Below are 25,108 nucleotides of genomic sequence, written 5' to 3' on the forward strand. Positions count from 1 at the left end.
AGAATACGGGGGAAGGGCGCAAATTTTCCACTTGTCCCCCCCGGGGGCGAGAAGTAGACGCCAGAAGTGGCATGCCCAAAGCATTCCGTCAAATATTAAGCTTTCCGCCGGGCGGTTCATCACGATGTGGTTATCAAATGTTGAGAGCGTTTCAGAGAACGGATCAACACGATCATGTCTTTCTTTTCTATGTGCCTGTCTTTCGAATGCATTTTCCTTTTGCCCCAGTTTCTCATTTCGCGAACCTTCCTGTCGTTGTGGCAATTGAGATGAGAAGGCTGGAATATAAACATTAGGATATTTTGTGCTGATTCATCTTAAAGCAAGAGCTCAAATGGAAGAATGACTGCACTCTTAAGAGGGCATACCAGCTCTCCGTCCCAATGTATTTCCTATGGAACCTATTTTATGCTTTTTCTCGGTAACCACATCGCAGACTTTAACGCGGGTGTTTCACTATAAAGAGGAAGACGAGATGAATCGGATAACGTTTATACATTTCTGATACATGTCGTATGTATTTGACGGCGACATCACGCATGGGAAAAAAATACACAATTTTTCTCCTCCCTCTTTGACCAGGTTTTTATTAAACTTCTATAGCCATTTCGCAAAAAATTTCCCATTTACTTTCTCTCGAAATATTTCAGGAATCGATAGACACCGAATTTATATGTCTACCACTTTTCGTTTTTATAAAAAAAAAAACATGAAATGTGAGTACGCATAAACACCGACTGAAAGCCCAGTGAAACACGTCATTCTGTGTTGCCATCTGGTGACGCGAAAGGAAAACCGCGCGGACCGTATCCTTCCGCCGAGCAAGCGGTGCGCATGCGCACCGTACTGCTGGCTCTTGTCTCCTCTTTACTTTCATGGACCGCTGACTTAGGGCATGGCCTTAGAGACCACAACAAAAGCTTACTTAGCTGCTCGTAAAGAGATTATCGTCTGAGCCAGCATTGTCGCGGCCCGCGTAACGTAAAGAAAAAGCACACCGAGACCAACAACCCTCTTCTTTTTTCGGTGCGCGTATAGAGGAGTGAGATGAGTTTATTAGCTTCACATGAAACGTCAATTTGCCCGATTTTGCCGTTTCGGGTTTGTGCTTACTCAGTCTCTCATAAGGCTAACGAGAATCTCTCGTATTTACGGTTAGTGGAAGGCCGACTTTACAAACATTCCAGTAACGTTCAATAGGACTGCCCTGTAATGTTCGTAACGTTGAAAGAGCGAGGGGTAGACAAGCACACACACACACAGAGAAAGAAGGAGCGAGCGTGGTCGCTCAAGATAATATGAGGAAACATGTTCCTGTGTGTGGCTGGATCATTGATGTTAGAAATTGCTATCAACAAGCATGAACGCCACACTGGATCGTATTGGAGCAACCGGATAGGACTGCCACTTACTTTGAAAAACGCATCGACGCAGACAAACCCTTCTTTGCAGGCGGAGATCTTATGATGGCTGTACACGGCCTAAGTTCTGGCTGGCTCGGTACAACCACCAACAGCTTTGCACAAACACTGCTCTTGCCCCCTCCGAACACAAGACTTAATGAATAACAATGATAATAATAATGAATAACTAAGAAAACGACTGGTGACTGCGGAGTTGGGTCTGTGCTCTCGATTTATTCAAGCTGTAGCGAAAGGTTGAAGGGAAAACCCAGCAAGAGCCACTATGAAAGGCCTTAAGCTACAAATACCGGCCCCAGGCTGCCGGTATCACCTTCCTACCGGCAACCGGCAGAGCGACCAAATAACCGGCCTGGTGGCAACCCTAGTCACTGGGGATTCTCCGCTGAACTAGTGACTCTACGCTGAACGAAAGGTCTGGTGTAATGTGAAGTACCCTGTGAAAGCCAAGGAGTGTCTAAAAATGTAGTACTGAAGTTTCCGGGTAATAATCAGCGCATTATGAGAGGGAATTTGTGCTCCGAGACCTCCCGCGAAGTTCCTTGCATATTATCTTGTTCATTTATACATAAAGATTGAGTTCAAGGAGTTCTAGGAGCTTCCTTCTTCACCTTTTTCTTCTTCTTCCCCTTTTTTTGTTGTTGAATAGCTGTTGCTAAATGCAATGCATTTAGGCTGACTGAGTGAGCCTATCAAAAGGCGGAAAATCATAACGCCGAACTGTCAGAACGCCTAAAATCAGAAGGCTGAAAATGGACAGGCCAAAGAGACACAGGGTGAGTACTCCAGTGAATGACCACTGAATGGGATGGTGTAGATTATCAAAAAAGTTTTGTGGCTATTCTATTAGAAATCAAATAACTGGAATGCATAGCATTTGGTGCTCGCAAATAGACTAGCCAGTGAAGATGAAAAACAATAATCTACAGCATGTTTACTACGAAAAGAAAGCGCGTGGTGGGTAAAGTGCGGATAATTGTGCACTAAAAGCCCCTTAAATATAGATGCAAGTAAGAACTGAAATCTAGATAGCCGATGAAGCACATCATAGCCGACCTAGTGTTATCGTTCGTTTTGCGGATTTGTTGAAATTGGGAGACATAGGGTGCTTTTTTCTTTTCTTCACGTGTTAGATGCGTATACGAAGAGGGGAGTCAAGTCCTGTAGATCACATAAACAAAATACAGAAGCCGACACTGAAGATTTTTGTTTAAGTTTAATTTGTACAAGCTTTCGCGTGGAGGTCCACGCTTCCTAGGAAGCGTGGACCACGCTTCCTAGGAAGCGTGGACCTCCACGCGAAAGCTTGTACAAATTAAACTTAAACAAAAATCTTCAGTGTCGGCTTCTGTATTTTCTTCACGTGTTAATGAATAATTAAATCTACATTCCATTCAACAAGCAACATAAAATTGATATAGTTCGCTGCATTAGTTCGCTAGCGATTTCGTTCGCTGGATGCTAGTATTTCTGTAGTGTCGGTCAGACACAGGTTTTACAGTTGTCCTTACATCTTTTTCTGTGCCGATGTTATGGGTTATAAAAGCTCTACACCCACTTATTCAGTCGTTTCATTGCCCTTACAACTCCACTTCTGCTGAAAATACGGTTCATCAACATAGAAAGTATTAGAGAACAACTACAACATCATTGTCTGACCACCACTACCAACAAAAAAGAACTATATATGACAATACTAGTATTCCGGTTCAGTTGGAAACTACGTCCGACGATACCCGCGTTCAGCGAGCGTGAAGTCAAAGCCTCAGGATAGTGGGCATATGTGTCTCATTTCATTAGTACGAATACAGAAGGTAATGTGTCATTGCGCTCAGTATTCTGTAGCAGGTCTGGGGTCGCTACGTCCAACCAGACGTTACATCCATCGGTGGACGTAACGGCGCATTGGATGCAACGGCTCGTTGGCTATAACGGCACAGTATGGATGTACCGACACGTTGAATGTAACCGCACGGTGGACTGGTGATCTTTTGGATGTAAATACTAGATGGATAAGCGGCTTCAGGATATGTCGGTCGTAAACTAATATGGCATCGATGTAGTTTTGGAATCAGTCACTCCGTAACACATATTTCGCGGCGTATCCTCGGAATGTTTTTGTTTGTTTGTTTTCATGATGTGATGTGATGTGATAAAGAAAAAAAAATGGGGATGTGAGTTTCGACGACGTCGAACTGGCTATCCCAGTACTCTTACACAAGCAGATGATGAGATGATGAAAAACAGAGATGATGATTTTTGTTTAATGAGAGTCCGTCAAATTACGTTGTCTTATGATTTGATATGTTCACAAGTAACGGACAGAGTTGCTGTCGTGAGAGAATAAATTAGGTCAGGTTCTAAATTACGAGGTTGCTCCACAAGTTGAAATCCACAAATCTCAAATATTCAATCCCAAATATTCACGAAATAATAGTATATATAGTATTATGTATAGTATTAGGTAAAAAAGTTAAATGCGCATTAGGTAAAAAAGCTTCTGGTCGTGTGTGTCATATTCTGCTTGCCGTACGTAGTTGGCCTCGCTGAGGGCGGGCCGCTCGTCACGACCAACGCAACAGCGCGCGTCCTAGGCCGACTTCCAAGGAAACCGTACCGGCATGTGATCGTCGGGGGAAACCCAGGCAAAACCTCCTGGCAGCACTGCCGGACTGGGCATAAGTAAGAAAGCACCAACACGGCTTTACGACAACGAATGGCGCGAAGGCAGCCAACGATAAAAGTGACAACAAAGCAGCGACAAAGATAACTTTCCGGAATGCAGACGCAGTATTGCGATTTTTCTATTTTCAAAGTGCTGTCCGTTGACAATACAAAAAACTATCTGCTGTACACCTAACATTTTATTAATATGCGCGTTGCTCCACACATGCGCATTGCTTAGAACTCAGTTGATGTTGATGTTGACGAAAAAAATAATAGGGAGAAATAGGGAACTCATAACATGCCTGATATCCTAACGACCTTCGTTTTGTGGTTGTACCAATATAGCAGCTGTCTATGAACCAATCAATGTCAATCCGTATTACAGGTCACTTTTTATTATTTAGTTATTTTTTTTCCTATTCAAAGAAGTAACCGTGAGGTACCGCGTTGGCATCTATGTTTGACACAGGTGTCTATATTCAGCGACACCTGCGTTCTTTGCGCTGGCATTAGAACCACTGTCCCACACTTTCCTACGTCTGTCGATGTAATGGCGCAATGGACGTAACAGCTCGTTGTGTATGGTTTTCCGTTGGATGCAAAGGCTCGTTGTATGTACTGAGTTATGAATGTATCGGCCAGAAATGGACGTAAAGTCTCGTTGAATGTAGCGGTCGTTTGTATGTAAGAGCAGGGTGGATGTAACGACTCGTTTTTGGATGTAAGAGCACGATGGACGTAACGGCGCGTTGGATGTAGTGGCACGGAACCTCTGTAGCACTCCCCTTTATAAAAGAACGCGGCTACTATTTTTCCAACATATCTGCCAGAAATAAGTAAAAGGTAGCAGGACCTTGGAAAATCACCAGTGATGATATCACCTCGTGTCATAGTCAAGATTTATTTGTTGTTGGAGAATCGCTTCCTAATCTTACCGCGTTCTCTGTACTCAGCAAACTTTGCGAGAGAGGAACAGAAAGAACAGATGTAATCGGCACAATGCAAGCGGCGCAGCGGGCGTAACCGCATTTATGTTCCTTGTTCGATGGTTTTACTATGCATTAGCATGAATGTTTATTTAAAAAATCCCGTTTCCCAATTTAAACAAATAATATAATAGCACTTGGTCGGCTATGATCCGTTTGCTCAGCTGTTCACAACGGCACTCCTGTAATTTCCGGGATACGGAAAAATCGTTCCCGGAGAAATCGTCCCCGGTGGGAACATAGGTTAGAACCGGGTCCTAGGTTCGTTTTCACAGGTTAGGTTAGTTTAGGCTTGTTTTTGACAGTCCACCGTCCACAGTCCATCGCATCGTCCTCATCACATTGTAACTGGATATTCCGAAACCCTAAGCTGTTATTTGAAGAAAAGTAATTGATAACAGTACAAACATGAGCAAGAAACATCATAACAGCATGTTCCGCCGAAAAGAACATCGTGTCGCCCAGAGGCGGAGAGTTTTAATTTTCCCGGGGGGGCAAAGGCGCACCGCGAAGTAAGTACTCTGACTGGGGGGGGGGGGATATGTTTATTAAGAAAAAGAATAAAGAAAACGTAAGCCAGATGGATGTCGGCTTGTTATTTAAAAAAAGTGAAAGGGGAAGACAAAAAAAGCAAAGAAAAGAAGAAAGCAAAACAAGACAAAGAAGGAACGAAAAGGAAAAGAAAAATGAAGAACACAAAACTAAAGCTGAAGAATCACACACTCTGGCTTGACCCTATGATGTATGTAGAACTGGTATAGAAATAAGAGGAAGGAAGAACAGGAAAAAAAAAACAAAAAAAAAAGAAGAAGCAGAAAGAACGTAAACAGTGAACATGTGCACAACTGAAGGCATTACGCTTTTGAAAACTGAGTGCAAAAGGAACAAAATGCATTGAATCCTCGGTGTTTGACCCGAAATGCGCGCAATATAACGAATATGGTCAATGAAATGGAGCAGCGGAAGTGGAACCCGCTCCGAACGGATATGTGTTCCGAAGACCCTACCGTTACACCTCACTGGCAAGCTGCTGGTACCTTTTCGACTGCCTCGTTTCATTGATCTGATTGCTTTGGGCGAAATTCAGGCTATGTGTTGTGTCATCGTCTGTGTTTCTTCGCCTCACCTTCTACTGTGATAATGAGTATGGTGGGCGGATACATATTTTACAAATTGCAAGATGCATTTTTGGGGTTGGTGCCTCTTCGCTCTTTTGACCCGGGCGCGCCGAGCCCCAAAGGTTGGTGTCAGTCTCTTAGCGGGACTTCCCAGGGGAGGCGGCGCCCCCCCTAGTTCATGTTCCGGGGGGGCAAGGGTCCTCCCCCCCCCCCCCGCAGTCGGCGCCCTATGGTGTCGCCTATAAACTTTCATACGGAACATTACCTTGCTAAGCCTAACAATGATTTAGCGTTTTAGCGTTAGCCAGTGGTGTCCACCCATTTGACCGAACGCCGTTTGCTCGAACGACTTTGATCGAAGGCGTTTGATCGAACGCCGCTTGGTCGAAAGCCGTTTGATCGAAAGCCGGTTGATCGTCGCCGTTTGTTCGAAAGATGTTTCTTCGAAGGGAGTTCGAAGCTCGCAGCGTGTCCTTTGCACCTCTTTTTCTGTAACTTTTGACTCGAACATATGGAGCAGGCAATCAGTGTCCTCTCCTTTTCTCCTGATTTTCCTAAAATACGCATAAATTTGGGTCACATGGTGTCCAGTTCTTCAGCTTTTCCACGACCGAATTCCACGTTTTCAAGTTTGGATTGAATTAACTGAGACCTCAACATCCAACACAACGAAATCTTGAGTAAAAATTTACGCTTCAGAAGTTCTTATAAAAAAAGGAAAGAAAGAAAGCATATATTTTCCTGTCCCACATGATAAGGAGGCCGAACTGCACATTTTGCAACACTCAAACAAGAACCTGTTATGTGTGTTGTCAGGTGACCATTGTTATTATTTTTCTACTCTGTGTCCTTTTATTTTTTGTCGAATCGTTCCTCTTGGCGTCCAGAAAAAAAAATGTGTTGGGAATATCGCAACTTTCGCTGCGATGCCACGCCGTTCCACCTTTCCATATCTTCCTTGGTTGTTTTCCTGTGTGTCGACCCGAAGCCTTTATCGCCCTTCACCTCCTTTGTGCGGTCTTGCAAACTGGCACACCAAGCCGAGAAGAAAGGGAGTCCCCTGTCACTGGGGTGTTGTCGACTGGCATCATTTTTCTGAGCCGGTGTAATGTGAAAGAAAAAGAAGGGAGAACATGGGGGAAAGGAGTCTTGCAAATATGTTACTATTCTGCGACGGAAATTTTGAAAAGTATTTTGCACCGACGCCTTGTAAATGAATTTGATTGTAAATATTATATATATATATATATATATTGCATATATTATTATATTGTATATTGTAAATATTTGATAATGCTTACTTACCAGAAATATAACCAAAATGTCATTTTTGCATGAATAATAGAGTTATTATCAAGGTAAATTGCATGTAAGCGAGTGCATAAAAAAAAGGGGATACTGTTTCGGGCACTAGATTTTCCAGACTGTAAGCGATTTGCAAAGCGATTTTGCATTTTGTAAGCGATGTGTGCAGGCAATGTTTATAGCCTAATTTACAGCCGCTGGTACATCCAGTTGAGAGTCTCCGAGATACCGACATCTCGGGCGAGCTTTGATAGCATATGAAGTTACCTTTCCTTGGCAATTTCCTGATTTCTTAATTGGCAATCGACTTGTGCTCAGACTCCTTCTGACAACATTCGTTTATAATACCATCTGTGTGTGTACTGCCCATATTGCCATCCGTAATATCCGATCGCACTTGTACGTCGGCATACAAGTAAGTATGCACTAGTAAAACAATACAAAGAGCAACTAAACATTCCATAATCAGCCGGTACAGACGCCAGTGACTTGTGAAAACAACAATTGTAGCATAAATATATAACAACAAAATAACAAAGTACTCATGTAGCAATAGGGGACAAGCAAAAAGACGTGAATGTCTCGAATCGAACTACGGACCTTTCGTGTCAAAGTCCGGTTCGTGGTGCCTTAAACTCGCGACGTCAACCATGCACAATGAGGATTATTTCGGAGTCGGAGGCGAACGGCGTGATAAGGACGGCGAGCGTGGCGCCATCTAGAATCGGGAAAATCGTGAATCGGAGTTGCTCCCCGACTGGTATGGCCTCTTAAAAATTAACTTCACTGCATGGCACGTTCCCGCGGCGGCATGGCACGCATGGAGAGCGCTATGCGGTGAAGTTCATTTTTAAGAGTGTGGGTAAGGAGTTGACAGACACAGCCCTACTATAGCAACAGAAAGCCGTATTGCACAAAAACACGAAACAACGACTATGTTCCAATACTTGGTGCAGGAGGAGCTATCTGAGTGGACAGATAGGTAGAAGCCTTATCGGCGGAGATTTGGAACAGCCTTGCGGACTTAGCGCCGCTGTCACCATCTGTCATGGCCCGTAGGAACTTTAATTCTGCATTTTATTTAAACGCCGCGTAATTTATTATTAAATGCTGAAACAATTCAGCTCACATCTCCATGCATCTTTCCTGCGTACCGTTATATTGCAGAACACCTTGCGACCTCCGTATCATTAGTTAGCAATGACCTGCAAAAATGCCGTCACGGCTCATTGCTGTTACGGCCTAGTCTTTCGATAAATACGCGTTCTTGTGTTTTCTTGATGTCTTCGTATCATTCGTGTGTGTCTCTATTTCGTCAGTGTTCTCTGCACTGCACTGTTCTTCACGTTTGGCAAAACTTTACTCCCCCATATATTAAACCTGGGCCCTTATGGTACTACATTAAATAAGTTCAATAAGATATCACTTTTTTGGACTTATTGTTCAACGCCGTAAACACACCAGACCTAAGAACATCGAATGTCGTCGACAAGTGTATTAAGTTTCACGGGTGCTGTCAACGACAACCACTCAGACGCATAGCTAGTCTGCATCAATGCAGACTAGGCGAAAGACTCCTACATAGCAGTCTAAGCGGGAATTGGAACGAAACTTAACATGGCGGAACTTCCGGTTAGACCGCCAAGTATCAGACCAGTACCAGGGTCCCTTGATAGCTATCAAGGGACCGTGCCAGTACTTACTGGAGTATTGGAACACTGCCAACTTGTCGCTGTCCCCTGCGCACGCGCAAATGGAGGCACGTCAAACCTCCAGGCATTCTAACTTTACCCACAAATAATTTTCCGAATGTCTCGATAACCTTTCTTGTCAGCTGCCGACAAGAGGCAACAAAAACAGAGAAAGAAGAAAAAGGCGTCAGCCTGATGGCCGCTGATCTGATAATAATACGTCTTCCGGCCTCACTAATGACTATGGGGTATATTGTGGATGTCGTTATACTGACCAGATTGATAATTTCGGTTATACTGGACAAAATGTGCAATAAAGTTCCTACACGTCAACTTTGGTACGCAGGCAGCTAATCTCGGACCGTGGTTGTTCCAGACCATAGTTCCAGCAGTGCGAGGTGTTGGCAGCCTGGTCACTTTTACGTGCGCGTTACTGGGCACGTCCATCATCAATGAGATTGACCCTGAATCCCTTGGTGACCGGCTTTTGCCATGTCTTCCGGAATACGTAAGTTTTGCTGAGGGCTACAATGCGCAACACCCTACGCCAGCAGCAAACCAGGGGACGCCTTCTTTTGAGACACTGAAATGGTCCCGAGGGCTTATCCAGAATTGGATTCACCCTTCCCTCAAGTAACCCACTTGAAGGACCCTGACGGGGAGGGGCACTTGGCGCGGTAATAAAGGGTGGATTCAGAATACCCGGTTCGACTGGAAAGGAACGTATTTTTCTATGTCCTACGCCCATAGATATGTGTATGTACGACGGTCGCTCCGAAAATTATGCTTCCTAATTGATACTCTGCGCCCACGACATTGAAGGAAGAAGCTCGCAGTTCTCGTGTGCAGTTCACTTCGAATTTTTCCGGTATTACCTGTAAATTCAGTTTCCATCCTGCACATGGCAGAACAGTAGCAGCCCAACAGTACGTACTAAGCAGATGTGTGTGATTCAATCCCTCCATGCAAAGAAAGTGGTACCTGTTGAGATGCATTCATGCTTGCTGGAAGTTTATGGGGAAGAAAGAACGTGTGTGAGGATAGTGAGGGGTGGCGGCAGTGATATGAAAGACAAGTACGTTCTAGGCGGCCCGGCACAGTCGTCGTTCCTCGACCAACTCATCCGTACCAAAATAATAACGGTGCCGTAATGTTAAGGTTTGTCTGCCTACAGTATGGTGACAGGTTACATGTGCTACAGGGTAGGAGTCCGGATAATTTCGACCACCTGGGTTTCTTTTGACGTGAGCCGGAAATCTCCGACACATGGTGCTGGAAGCAATGTTTACCTCCCCCACATTGCTGCCCTCCTAGGCCGAGTTTGAACCCGCGATCTCAGCTCAGCAGGCCAACACGTTACCGAATGTGCTACCGAGGAGGGTATCCGTACCAACATAACGAGGAACACGGCGGAGTGCGATTACATGGCACGGACGCACCAGACGAACACAAAGCACTGACTTCCAACGAGTTATTGGTGATGAAGGGGTATTCTATGGGTATTTCTTTCAGACGCCTCTTTAAAAACCCACTGAGCTGTTTTTGTCAAGTACCCTTATCAAAGGCTATTCTCCTAAAAGGAAGACTGAAAGAGAGGCTGATGTAGAACTCATTGCTATTGCTTAGCCCTTTTGATATATACGTTCGTGAGGCCCATGACTTCACGCTTCATTATCGTCTGTGCTTTTGCGCTCCTAGAGGGATTGCCCTTAGCAGTAGTGAAGTTCTTTTGGCCCTCGGCGCTCTGACAGAATTCCTCCGACGACATGACCACAAACTTTCCCTGTTTATCGCACAAACAGGTGTATTACGATCAGGGAAATGTGTCACCAGCTTCAGGTCGACTTCAAGGTAAACTTTGTGCGAGGTGGGTGCCAACGCAACCTTAGAGACGAACAGAACGACCACAGAGTGCAAATGTGTAAATACCTGCTGAACCAATACGAGACTGAAGGCGACAGTTTCGTGGACCACCCTTCTGATTTCTAATGCTTCGAGTCCATTAAGTATGTACCACGCAGGGAAGGTTTCCCTGGCAACAACGCCGTAACCACAGCTGTGAGGAAGTGGCTGAACACTGTGCTGGTGTAGACTTTTACATTCAGGCTCTTGTTGATCGCTATCGAAAGTACATCGCCAATGATGGTGATTTTGTGGAAAAAAAAAATCGAATTCTGTAGAGCTAGAAACTAGCTCTCTTCAATGGTGCCGGTTGGTGCAGGGAGTAAAGGCGACGTGACTGTATATCCAAAGGGAGCTTTCCTAGTAGTGTCGTTTCTGTTGTAAAATGGTACTGGAGGTACTTTCCCTGAATGTTGTAGTTGAGATACATTGCGTACACATGCAGTGGGAGACATCCGGATTTGAGCTGTGGAACATCGCCTTGCCGGTTGCTGTCATATCCTGCTACACATTCTTCATGCTTTTCACCAGCACCACCCTCATCTTCCTTTCCCATTACGCCGGAGTGGAACCGATTGAAATGGTCAGTTCCAATCTGTCTTTTATACGTGCTTTCTCGAGTGGACAATCCAGTGGAACAGAACGGGAGTCGTGCATGCCCGTGCTTCAGTCATTTGGCCATTCCAGTTATATGGCTCCTATAGTCTCAAAACAGAACTTCACCATATTGTATGTCAGCGTAGCGTCACGATGATGGATGCGTTTAATGAGCAGAATGAGAATGGTACAATGGGAATGGCCGATCGTGGCGACATGGGCGCGCCGCCCTCGTCGTGGTTACACTGCCCCCTCCGAAGGCGCGACCCGTCAGGGGCAGCAGGGGGCAGCAGGGTAGGTGGAGAAAGTCCGAGACAACGCAGATGGCGATGGTGGGTGTAGAGACGGGTGACGTTGAAAGGTGACTCACGAGGTGACGATGGGAATGACTGGCCGAAGGGTGAAAACGATGCCGCGCTGCCACACGAAACATTTCAGCCCTGGTGCGTGTCCTCGAAGGCACGCTGCCACCGCGGGCGTCGTTGGTCTTCGGGGCTGGGGGTTCCTACGTTTTGCGTTTCCGCGTCGGGGCTGTGGCGTTGATGGCAACGGCGGCAGCGCTTGGGTTGGAGGACGTCTCGCAACCTCCACCAAATGTAAGGCAGCGCAGCGTCACAATGATGGATGCGTTTAATCAGCAAAATGAGAATCGTACAATGGGCTCGCCGCCCTCGCCGTCGATACAATATGACACGCTGGAGGCCAGCCACGGAGCACAATGATACCGTCATCACTCCTGATTGGAAGAGAGAACAGTGTATACGCCCACTTGTTCCTTTAACATAGATGAACACTGTCACCGAAATCCACCACAAACTAGGGTAACGATCGCATACTAGCACCGGCTTCTGTTATACTTCAACACGTGATTATAGTTATGTCTTTTAAAAACGCATAACTTCTTGAACTAGGGGTCTATTTGATTAACTTGGTACCTTTGGTGACATATCTTGCGTGGTCGCAGTTAGCACACGATTACCAGTACTTGTGACTTGCTTCCTGTGGTGTCCCGCAGGTCATGCCAAGCATATTTCTCAAGATAGTCACCACCGGCTTCATGGTCGTCTCCATCGGTGTGTATCAGTGGTTGGAGGAGTCCTTCTCTGATATCACCTAGAAAGTCCTCTCACAACTATAGGCGACCCGCACGAGAAGCAGTGGGAGGATCGCAATAAGTCCCACACTCAACTCAGTGACATAACGATGTACTTCTGCATGTTTCATAGCAATTTGTTGAGAAATCAACTATTACTACAATTTGCAGAGGCAATAAAAAATCCTGCCAACGGGTTCATTGTCTTCTGTGGACCGATCACTCATATTATAATAATAATAATAATGTTTTTTTATTCACAAAAGCGTGAAAAAAGGAGATGAACAAAAAGCCGCAGGGTGCGACTTGACGAGGCTCACCTCCCATACATCAGTGCAGCAGCAGAAAGCAACTAGTGAACACATTAATGTAAAGGCTGTGTAACTTACACTAGCAAGTAATAATAATAAAACGTAAAAAAAGCACAAAGCATTTACACTAAACACTTACTCAAAATCACAAAGCTTACACTAGCAAATGGTCATAAAACGCAATTAGAACGACTCAAAAACACAATGTAATCGACAATGTCACCCTTCTTACTATACACAACGTCAGTACCTGCATCATCAGTTGTATTAAGAAGCACCAAACAGTAAATTCTAACATTTGTTTACCATAATTGGTTCGGGGTCGAGGAATAACCCAACCGCGGCCAAGACGAAAAGGATAATAGTGCAGTGAGCGGGAAAGTTTAAATAATGACAAAAATACTTTTTTACTTTAATTGCTGCACGGAATGTAGTTGTATAGTCTCCAGATATTAATAATTCTATATTTTTCAAAAATACCTTTTGTAGTGTGGCGGGATGGAATATCATCTAGTATACGAGGTACTTTTTGTTTTTTGGCGAGGAATACACTGCCATGTCCACTCCCCGTACCCCAAACCAAATGACAGTAATTCAGATGTGATTGTATTCCTGGGGTGAGTAAGTACCTACACCTATGTTATACGCCAATAACCCTCGATATTTTCAGTCTCACTTGTTCGATATATGATATGACCAAGACATTGATTCTGTAAAATACACACCAAGAGTCTTAACCACGCTACACGTTTCAATAATGTCACTTCCAATTTGAACATTTGGGGTTAAAACAACTTTCTTGTGCTTTGGTTTAAACAGTACTACTTTAGTCTTTTTCACATTTATCTTTAAACAATTTATTTCTGCCCATAGGCTTAATTTACGTAAAAGCATATTGGCTTGTGCTACCAGGGCATCACCTTCGGTACTGGAGAAGAGAATACTGGTATCGTCTGCGTAAATTATAAATTCTGCATCAGAACTCACCGTTACAATGTCATTTATATACACGTTAAAAAGGAGAGGCCCCAGTATGCTGCCCTGCGGTACCCCGCATTCAATTTTCATAGGGCTTGACATTATATTATTTATTACGACACACTGGTACCGGTATTTTCTGCACGATATGATTAATGAAAGTGCGACACCTCTAATGCCATAACGATATAATTTAAATATTCTAGAATTATTTGGTCCATAGAGTCGAAGGCCTTGGCAAGGTCAATAAAAACTCCTAATATAAGATTCTTATTTTCAAAGTAATATAATTCAATATAAGTAAGTAATTCAATATAATTTGCTTTTGCTTAAGTAGCGCTATTTTTGTCGAGCGTTGTTTACGGAAACCGAATTGCGAATCTGTAATAATCGAATGAGCATTTAAAAACGATAATAAGCGATTGTGTATCACCCTTTCAAAACATTTCGACAGTACAGGAAGCACTGATATTTGCCGATAATTCGACGTTTCACTTATGGCCCCGCCTTTGTGCAAAACCGACACCTTAGCTATTTAGAGTTTTTGTGGAAAGGAACCAAACAAAAAGCATTGATTGATAAGGTAAGTTAGGGGACCTACTATGTAACGAAGAACTCGTTCCATGGGACTTATTTGCATATTATACACATCTAGACTTGTGGTATTATTTAGATTGAAGATAAGTAGTATACGACTTGTGTTAAACTCAGACAATGTGAAACTCAGACATTGCCACCAGGGCAGCGACACCGTCGCGTCTGGTTCGTTCGCGTATTTTTCCCAGCGCGGCGCGTGTGCGGAGGGTTGTCCGCGCGCTTATCGGCGGGGGGAGGGCTGCGTGCGCGCTTACCGTCTCACATTCTTCATCGTGGGCCGGTTACCTTCATCATTATTCAATCTGCGACGACTTCCCTTACAATTTTTTTCCGATACAATAGGTGTGCGGTGGGCGGTTTACATGCAAAGGATAGCCAGTGAAAATATATTTATTAAAGTCATTAGTGTCAGGAATTATGTTATGACTCTGTGTGAAGGAGAAAAACTTGGCCAAAAATCTGATGCAATAGCATTGAAGGGGTATCACAATTTTTTATTAGTGATAATCACGCAAGTTTTCAATTAAGCAGAAGGAGTAGCACATTTTAATCAAAGAAGATATTTTTAATCAATACGATTACAATCAAGTAAAGTTTTATTATAAAAAGTCTAACATGAACACCCTAGCGGAGTTTTAATTACAAAGTTCTGACAGACGTCCGTAACTTCATGCACAACAGCTAATGTTCCATTATGACACATTTAATCAAAGAAGATATTTTTAATCAATATGATTACAATCAAAATTAAAAATTTTATTATAAAAAGTCTAATATTATTATACGTGACCACCATAGTGGAGCTTTAATTACAAGTGCCGATAGATGTATGTAGTTAATTGTGGACAGCAGAGAACCTGGAAGACCATGGGACAAGAATGACATGAACACAAGAGGAAATCAAATCTATAACACTACATTTAACCAAATAAGATATTCTTAATCAAAACAGCAGAGGAGGAGAATAATCTATCATTTTAACTATGATAAAATCATCCTCGTGACTTAATCTAGTCGAACCCCATACAATTTTCATTCTAAGAGACACTACAAACCTTACTTTGTTTTATGAATCCAACACAGAAAATATATTAAAAAATGAACTTCACCGCATAGCACGCTCCAAGCCAACAACCAGCTCTAATAATATCTGTCCTGATTTGTTGAAGACGGGAGGCGTACGCATGTTTTGTGACAGTTATGAACATTTTCGATTGTAATAGGGAAGATAAGTTGATTATTCCAACATTACACAATTAATCAATTTCTTATTAAGTAAACAGCATAGACATACAGAAATAATGAGAAACAAAGCAATCAACAGCTGGCATTAATAGAGAGCCAAAACAATGCACAATCCAACATGTAAACAACAGACACATGCAGGAAAATAATTGAAAAATAATCTATCAAAACGAGAAACATGCACGGAGCTAGCACTGAATAGCAGAGAAACAATCTGAACGGCGCATGATGAATTTAATACAGCACAGCGCTAACGCTGAATAGCAGAGAAACACTCTAAACGGCGCATCTGCCAACGTGTAAACAACAGACAGGAAAATATTATTGAAACAAGATCAACAGCTAATGAAGTGCCAAAATACAACACGTAAACAACAGGTACACAAAGGATAAATAGTTGAAGAACAATCTATCAAAACGAGAAACATGCACGATTTAACACTGAATAGTAGAGAAACACTCTAAACGGCACATCTACCAATGTGTAAACAACAGACACATGCAGAAAAATAATTGAAAAACAATCTATCAAAACGAGAAACATGCACGGATGAATAGCAGAGAAACACTCTAAACGGCGCATCTAGCCAACGTATATATCTTTTGAACTATCATAAAATCAACCTTGCGACCTAACAATATAGAATTTTCATCCTACTCAGGCACACAGTACAACCAGACTCGAGACGGGTGGGGTCACTCTCTCCCTCTATACACCCCAAAAACAAAGAAACCGCACATCCTTTGTCAATCTATGGGGTGGGGAAAACCTCTCTCTTTTTCACATTCTTTCCTCCAAAAGGAAATATTCTTCGGACTGGCGTACAGAGACGGAATTTTTTATTGATCGCAGATAGACATTGGAATTATTCGATTCTCAAGAACACAATAAGAATTCTATCAACAAACAATATCACGCAAAAAATCTAAGAATAGACTTTTATGTCAGTGCAAACTGGTTTTAGAGAAACATTATCTAAGCAAACTAGAAATATTATCGGCGCAAACAATACTCAAACAAAACGAGAAACGCTGCATTTTAATGTATTTCAGATCTGACACAACTATTATGCATAAATTATTTTCAACTCACAAAATATCTGAAGCAAAAAGAGAAAGTCAAATTTATTCAATGATAGAAACAATACTCATTCGAAAACGAGAATCAAATTTAATTACATCGTTTTATGATAACCTTGCAATAGTAATTTCTACACGCAGAAGCCGCAGACAACTCATCTGAAATGCAAATTAATGTAAAAGTTTGCTACAACGAAATTCAACGCACAAAACTTAAAAATACTTTCCCAACTAGTAGAAAATCTTTATTAATATCAATCGAGCGATCATCTGAAGCAAATTCAAAGCAGTAATTAATTTAGTGAAACACGTACTTTCTGACCAAGCAGGGCGATACATCACAGGAACACATCTTTTTCATTCAGAGCCCACTAATAAAAAAAAAAGAACGAGTGAGAGAGGGAAGCTGAGCTCCCATGCACTTTCGCAAAGGTTACGCCCCGCAAAGAGAAGGGGGATCCCACAATGGTCGTGGTCAAAGTCATAAACAACTCCAACAACTCAAGCCGGGAATTGAGGGTTCGCGTTTTTCTCGCTCATCACATCTTTTTTGTAAATTGACTTTCATAATTCTCACGTCAGGTGGATATTAATAACATTCTGAACGCGATAACAGAATAAATTTTTAATAAATAAAATTAGCACCGATATGATTTAATTAAGTGTCGAGGCACACTACAAAACAGAACAGACAATTGCTATACATTGAAGAGATGGACGGATTTGGTACTCGTTACCATAGGTCATGGGAGGACCTGATAAAAAGTTGCTTCGAAAAGGAGGAGCCTCGAAACGATTCAATTATCGATGCATTTCAATACGTCCTAGACATGGTCGTATTCGGAGATATGGTGCAAATTATGGAAGTCAAGATGCGAGAACTTGTATGCCGAATCTACAATAGTTATAAAAATATTTGCACGTCAACATCGGAAGGACCACTGGGATTGATGGTGGAGTTTTTGAGGTTTGCTAACGAAGAATTGAAATACACTAGACCAAACATAATTGTAATGGGCATTGCATTAATCAAGAAAGCAATCAGATCAAATTATCATATACAAGCAGTCTATATCGCACGATTCATTACGGATTTGTTGAAATTACACCTAACCGTTGAAATGGAAAGTACATAAAAAGTCTTATCATGCGATATATTCCACCCTAGATCCTCTATACATTTATTTTATTCTACCTGTCAATGATGTCGAATGAACAGAAGTTCAATATTGTCGTGCAAGGTCTGATGTATCATCATTTATTGAAACTCAACAAACATATCAACTGCGGTGGCCCACCGGACGATTTTCATCTAATACTCTATTGTACGCCATTCAAGAATCTTCATACAAAGAAAGGAAACATCAATAAAAGACTGTGCAAGTTCATCGCGACAAAGTGCAAGTTGTTGAAGCAATACAAACACGGCGACAACATATCACCTGCGTTAATCAACGTTGGATTCAAGCGCTCAATAATCAGAATAAACTACTTGATGTCTTCGGAATTCATCAATCAAGACAACAAACGGGAACTTCAGACTTTGGTTCAGACAATAGTTTGCGAAAGCTTATTTTATTAATTAAATTGCACAGTGTATATATTCAATTGGACAGTTGACAATACTATATTGACAGGAATCTATTATCAAATGACGCGATGCAAGTGATGGACAAGCATGATGCGCAGGCGGTGTCTACAATTCTTATCATCGTAACATGCGGCACACAGTTCCAATAAGATTTTGGGAGAATCGAATCACACAACTGTCATCAGAAATATTTAACCACTATACAATGAAGATGAGCACTATGCATAAACACAATGGAAGATACGTAATTATAATAAGTAAATATCTTGTATACAATGTGTGACTATATAGACAGCTTTTTAATCTATATCTTAAAAAATTGTAAGAAAGAGTGTACAGTTTTGACTTTGAAAATTTAGACAAGAACCTTTGGTGTTGGAGTTTGCGTTTTGTTTCATTATGAGCTAACATCTTGTAAAATTAAAGTATGTCCTTCCCATTTGTAGTGCCTCATATGCCGTGACATAATGAATAGACTCATAGTTTTTTAGTATGGCTAATGAAAAAACCTCGGATACATTCTGTGAATTGGAGCTACGTTTGTTGTGCTGCTTTGGTTAAGTTTGCAAAAGGAATATTTACTTATTATAATTACGTATCTTCCATTGTGTTTATGCATAGTGCTCATCTTCATTGTATAGTGGTTAAATATTTCTGATGACAGTTGTGTGATTCGATTCTCCCAAAATCTTATTGGAACTGTGTGCCGCATGTTATGATGATAAGAATTGTAGACACCGCCTGCGCATCATGCTTGTCCATCAATTGCATCGCGTCATTTGATAATAGATTCCTTTCAATATAGTATTGTCAACTGTCCAATCGTCTGAGAAAATATATACACTGTGCAATTTAATTCATAAAATAAGCTTTCGCAAAATATTAGTGATCCTTGTTTGTGAACAAATATTGATGTAACATGCCTCTAACTTTCTATTAGCGATTCCTCTACAATTCTTTCCTTCGTGTGTCGGTGTTGTCGTGTAAAATCTCTTTGATTGCCAGTGCTGATTCCATGCGAAGATCCTTGTACATAGTGTGGAATAAACGTCTCCTTAGCAATCTTCAATCTAATCATAAGCTGTTTTCGTTGCGATGTGTAGAATACATTACAATGATGACAAAGAATACAATTATTATTTCAGTTATACACTTGTTTATTTCGAAAAATAACAGTTCTATTCCAAAGTCTGAAGTTCCCGTTTGTTGTCTTGATTGATGAATTCCGAAGACATCAAGTAGTTTATTCTGATTATTGGGCGCTTGAATCCAACGTTGATTAACGCAGGTGATATGTTGTCGCCGTGTTTGTATTGCTTCAACAACTTGCACTTTGTCGCGATGAACTTGCACAGTCTTTTATTGATGTTTCTTTTCTTTGTATGAAGATTCTTGAATGGCGTACAATAGAGTATTAGATGAAAATCGTCCGGTGGTCCACCGCAGTTGATATGTTTGTTGAGTTTCAATAAATGGTCATACATCAGACCTTGCACGACAATATTGAACTTCTGTTCATTCGACATCATTGACTGGTAGAATAAAATAAATGTGTAGAGGCTCTAGGGTGGAATATATCACGTGATAAGATTTTTTATGTACTTTCCATTTCAACGGTTAGGTGTAATTTCAACAAATTCGTAATGAATCGTGCGATATAGACTGCCTGTATAGGATAATTTGATCTGATTGCTTTCTTGATTAATGCAATGCTCATTGCAATGATTACAATTATGTTTGGTCTAGTGTATTTCGATTCTTCGTTAGCAAACCTCAAAAACTCCACCATCAATCCCAGTGGTCCTTCCGATGTTGACGTGCAAATATTTCTATAACTATTGCAGATTCGGCATACAAGTTCTCGCATCTTGAATTCCATAATTTGCACCATATCTCCGAATACGACCATGTCTTGGACGTATTGAAATGCAGCGATAATTGAATCGTTTCGAGGCTCCTCCTTTTCGAAGCAACTTTTTATCAGGTCCTCCCATGACCCATGGTAACGAGTACAAAATCCGTCCATCTCTTCAATGTATACCAATTGTCTGTTCTGTTTTGTAGTGTGCCTCGACACTTAATTAAATCATATCGGTGCTAAGTTTATTTATGAAAAATTTATTATGTTATCGCGTTTAGAATGTTATTAATATCCACCTGACGTGAGAATTATGAAAGTCAATTTACAAAAAAGATGTGATGAGCGAGAAAAACGCGAACCCTCAATTCCCGGCTTTAGTTGTTGGAGTTGTTTATGACTTTGACCACGACCATTGTGGGATCCCCCTTCTCTTTGCGGGGCGTAACCTTGGAGAAAGTGCATGGGAGCTCAGCTTCCCTCTCTCACTCGTTCTTTTTTTTATTAGTGGGCTCTGAATGAAAAAGATGTGTTCCTGTGACGTATCGCACTGCTTGGTCAGAAAGTACGTGTTTCACTAAATTAATTACTGCTTTGAATTTGCTTCAGATGATCGCTCGATTGATATTAATAAAGATTTTCTACTAGTTGGGAAAGTATTCTTAAGTTGTGTGCGTTGATTTTCGTTGTAGCAAACTTTTACATTAATTTGCATTTCAGATGAGTTGTCTGCGGCTTCTGCGTGTAGAAATTACTATTGCAAAGTTATCATAAAACGATGTAATTAAATTTGATTCTCGTTTTCGAATGAGTATTGTTTCTATCATTGAATAAATTTAACTTTCTCTTTTTGCTTCAGATATTTTGTGAGTTGAGAATAATGTATGCATAATAGTTGTGTCAGATCTGAAATACATTAAAATGCAGCGTTTCTCGTTTTGGTTGAGTATTGTTTGCGCCGATAATATTTCTCGTTTGCTTAGATAATGTTTCTCTAATACCAGTTTGCACTGACATAAAAGTCTATTCTTAGGTTTTTTGCGTGCTATTGTTTGTTGATAGAATTCTTATCGTGTTCTTGAGAATCGAATAATTCCAATGTCTATTTGCGATCAATAAAAAATTTCGTCTCTGTACACCAGTCCTAAGAATATTTCCTTTTGGAGGAAAGAATGTGAAAAAGAGAGAGGGTTTCCCCACCCCATAGATTGACAAAGGATGTGCGGTTTCTTTGCTTTTGGGGTGTATAGAGGGAGAGAGTGACCCCACCGGTCTAGAGTCTGGTTGGACTGTGTAAAGCATAGCTGTGCTGCGTGTTTGGATACCTCTGTCAAGGTAATGTTTATAGTGCCTGAGTAGGATGAAAATTCTATATTGTTAGGTCGCAAGGTTGATTTTATGATAGTTCAAAAGATATATTATTTCCATTTCAATTTGTAATGTTTGATAGTTTGTTTCGCTATTATTTTCCTGTGTGTTGTTTACATGTTGGCAGATGCATCGTTCAAAGCGTTTCTCTGCTATTCATCCGTGCATGTTTATCGTTTTGATAGATTGTTTTTTCAATTATTTTCTTTTGTGTACCTCTTGTTTGCTTTGGCATTTTTTTGGTTCTCTATTAGCTGTTGATTGTATTTCTCATTATTTCATTGCATGTACCTATTGTTTACGTGTGGATGGTGTGGCGTTCAAAGTGTTTCTCTTCTATTCATCCGTGCATGTTTCTCGTTTTGATAGATTGTTTTTCAATTATTTTCCTGCATGTGTCTGTTGTTTACACATTGGTAGATGTGCCGTTTAGACTGTTTCTCTGCTATTCAGTGTTAAGTGCGTGCATGTTTCTCGTTTTGATAGATTGTTCTTCAACTATTTATCCTTTGTGTACCTCTTGTTTATGTGTTGGATTTTGGCACTTTATTAGCTGTTGATCTTCTTTCAATAATATTTTCCTGTCTGTTGTTTACACGTTGGCAGATGCGCCGTTTAGAGTGTTTCTCTGCTATTCAGCGTTAGCTCTGTGCTGTATTAAATTAATCATGTGCCGTTCAAAGTGTTTCTCTGCTATTCATCCGTGCATGTTTCTCGTTTTGATAGATTCTTTTTCAATTATTTTCCTGCATGTGTCTCTTGTTTACACGTTGAATTGCGCATTGTTTTAGCTCTCTATTAATGCTAGCTGTTGATCGTTTTGTTTCTCATTATTTCCGTATGTCTATGCTGTTTACTAAAGAAGAAATTGATTAACTAAAAGTTGTGTAATATTGGAATATTCAACTTATCTTCCCTATTGCGCTCGAAAATGTTCATAACTGTCACGAAACAGGCGTACGCCTCCCGTCTTCAACAAATCAGGGCAGATATTATTAGAGCTGGTTGTTGGCTAGGAGCGTGCCATGCGGTGAAGTTCATTTTTTAAATATATTTTCTGTGTTGGATTCATAAAACAAAGTAAGGTTTGTAGCGTCTCTTAGAATGAAAATTGTATGGGGTTCGACTAGATTAAGTCACGAGGATGATTTTATGATAGTTAAAATGATAGATTATTCTCCTCCTCTGCTGTTTTGATTAAGAATATCTTATTTGGTTAAATGTAGTGTTATAGATTTGATTTCCTCTTTTGTTCGTGTCATTCTTGTCCCATGATCTTCCAGGTTCTCTGCTGTCCACAATTAACTACATACATCTATTGGCACTTGTAATTAAAGCTCCACTATGGTGGTCACGTATAATAATGTTAGACTTTTTATAATAAAACTTTTAATTTTGATTGTAATCATATTGATTAAAAATATCTTCTTTGATTAAATGTGTCATAATGGAACATTAGCTGTTGTGCATGAAGTTACGGACGTCTGTCAGAACTTTGTAATTAAAACTCCGCTAGGGTGTTCATGTTAGACTTTTTATAATAAAACTTTTAATCTTGATTGTAATCGTATTGATTAAAAATATCTTCTTTGATTAAAATGTGCTACTCCTTCTTCTTAATTGAAAACTTGCGTGATTATCACTAATAAAAAATTGTGATACCCCTTCAATGCTATTGCATCAGATTTTTGGCTAAGTTTTTCTCCTTCACACAGAGTCATAACATAATTCCTGACACTAATGACTTTAATAAATATATTTTCACTGGCTATCCTTTGCATGTAAACCGCCCACCGCACACCTATTGTATCGAAAAAAAATGTGAGGGAAGTCGTCGCAAATTGAAAAATGATGAAGGAAGTCGGCCCAGGCTGAAAAAAGCGCGCACGCAGCCCTCCCCACCCTCCCCGATAAGCGCGCGGACAACCCTCCGCACACGCGCCGCGCTGGGAAAAATACGGGAACGAACCAGACGCGACAGTGTCGCTGCCCTGGCGGCAATGTCTGAGTTTCTCATTGTCTGAGTTTAACACAAGTCGTATACTACTAAGATAGTAGAATACGTTTCATTTTCATCTACAGGCGTAAGAAATATCGTATGCTGTTGGTTATACCGTGGGTTTTCACATGAACTGTGGGGGGTTTGTCTAAGATTTGTACGACAAGCATTAACAAAATACGCATTAAAATACTCCGCTAAGTCACGGCCTTCTATTATTTTATCATCCACACTCATACGTCCAAGTACGGAACTCCTTGCTTTCCTATCAAGTGCATTATTCAAGTTACTCCACACCAGTTTTGCGTTACGGTATGTTCGGCTTCGGAATTCCAACATTTTGTGGCAACCAACCAACCAACCAAGCTTTTGTGGCATGTTTGACACTTCGATAGATGTGATTTATTACATCGTGCAGGCATTGCATCCAGTAGACGAGTAGAGTATTGCACAGTAGAGTTTTGAAGAAGAAAGAATAATTTTTCTTGTACAGATGTACTCGACAAGGTCTGGCCATTCTCATTGGTAGTCTAAGCACGTGACCTCTCTCTCTCTTCCTCACTCGCCTGCTGTGACGCCAGAGTAACGTGCGCTTCGGTATTCGCAGTTCCGTTTTTTTTATCGTCTGTTACCCCCTTTGCTGTAAAACTTTCATCGCAGGTTCACATCGATATTAACAATTATTTAACATTTATCAAATAAATGTCCTCCGAAATAATGAAGTGTCGCAACCCCTTTAATTGTTGCACGCAGTGGTTGCACTCCAAGCACCATAACATACAGTATGCAAAATCCCACCTCTCTGGAAGGCTGATGCAGAATTGAATGACACTACAAAAAGAACACACAAAACACGCAGACACAACCCATTGAACTTTCGCTGTGAAAAATGCGCTTCTCCGTTGTCTTTCATGACATATATTTAGCATGAGAAAAAAAATCAGACCTTGCAACCCACGTGCGAAGAAGCCGTGCCGTGCACGCGCAATAAGGGCCAGATGAGGCTCAGGGTCGACATTTTTTTCCCCACAATTTTCCACATATTCTGCCGTGAACTTGCGGTTCCCAACTTCGACGAAGTTGACACCATGCCTTCTCGTGGCATGTTTCCACGTTCTTCCTTTTTCACGGACCTTACCTGGCCGAATAAACCTTCAGTTATGCTGGTGGCTTCGCTACCACAATCTGGTGACCGGAAAGAACACGTCATGGACATCTCGCGATCGCTCAGCCGCACCCGAGGAACCTCCTTCTTCTCCTGCCGCTGCTCCTCCTCCTGCCCAAACTTTCGAGCCAACCTC

The 25,108-nt window shown here is 41.4% G+C and overlaps 1 protein-coding gene across 1 annotated transcript in view; it reads left to right on the forward strand.

The window, feature by feature from the left end:
• The window catches only part of LOC135383287 (uncharacterized), a 31,758-nt gene extending 18,783 nt beyond the window's left edge, over positions 1-12,975 (forward strand). The window contains exons 12-14 of the mRNA XM_064612809.1: positions 9,535-9,696; positions 11,536-11,673; positions 12,703-12,975. Coding sequence (XP_064468879.1) covers positions 9,535-9,696; positions 11,536-11,673; positions 12,703-12,804 — 402 coding nt within the window. The 3' untranslated portion in view covers positions 12,805-12,975. The remainder of the gene's footprint in view (positions 1-9,534; positions 9,697-11,535; positions 11,674-12,702) is intronic.
• Positions 12,976-25,108: the final 12,133 nt, after the last annotated feature.

The sequence above is a fragment of the Ornithodoros turicata genome, chromosome 2, assembly GCF_037126465.1.
Source record: "Ornithodoros turicata isolate Travis chromosome 2, ASM3712646v1, whole genome shotgun sequence".
Lineage (NCBI taxonomy): Eukaryota > Metazoa > Arthropoda > Arachnida > Ixodida > Argasidae > Ornithodoros > Ornithodoros turicata.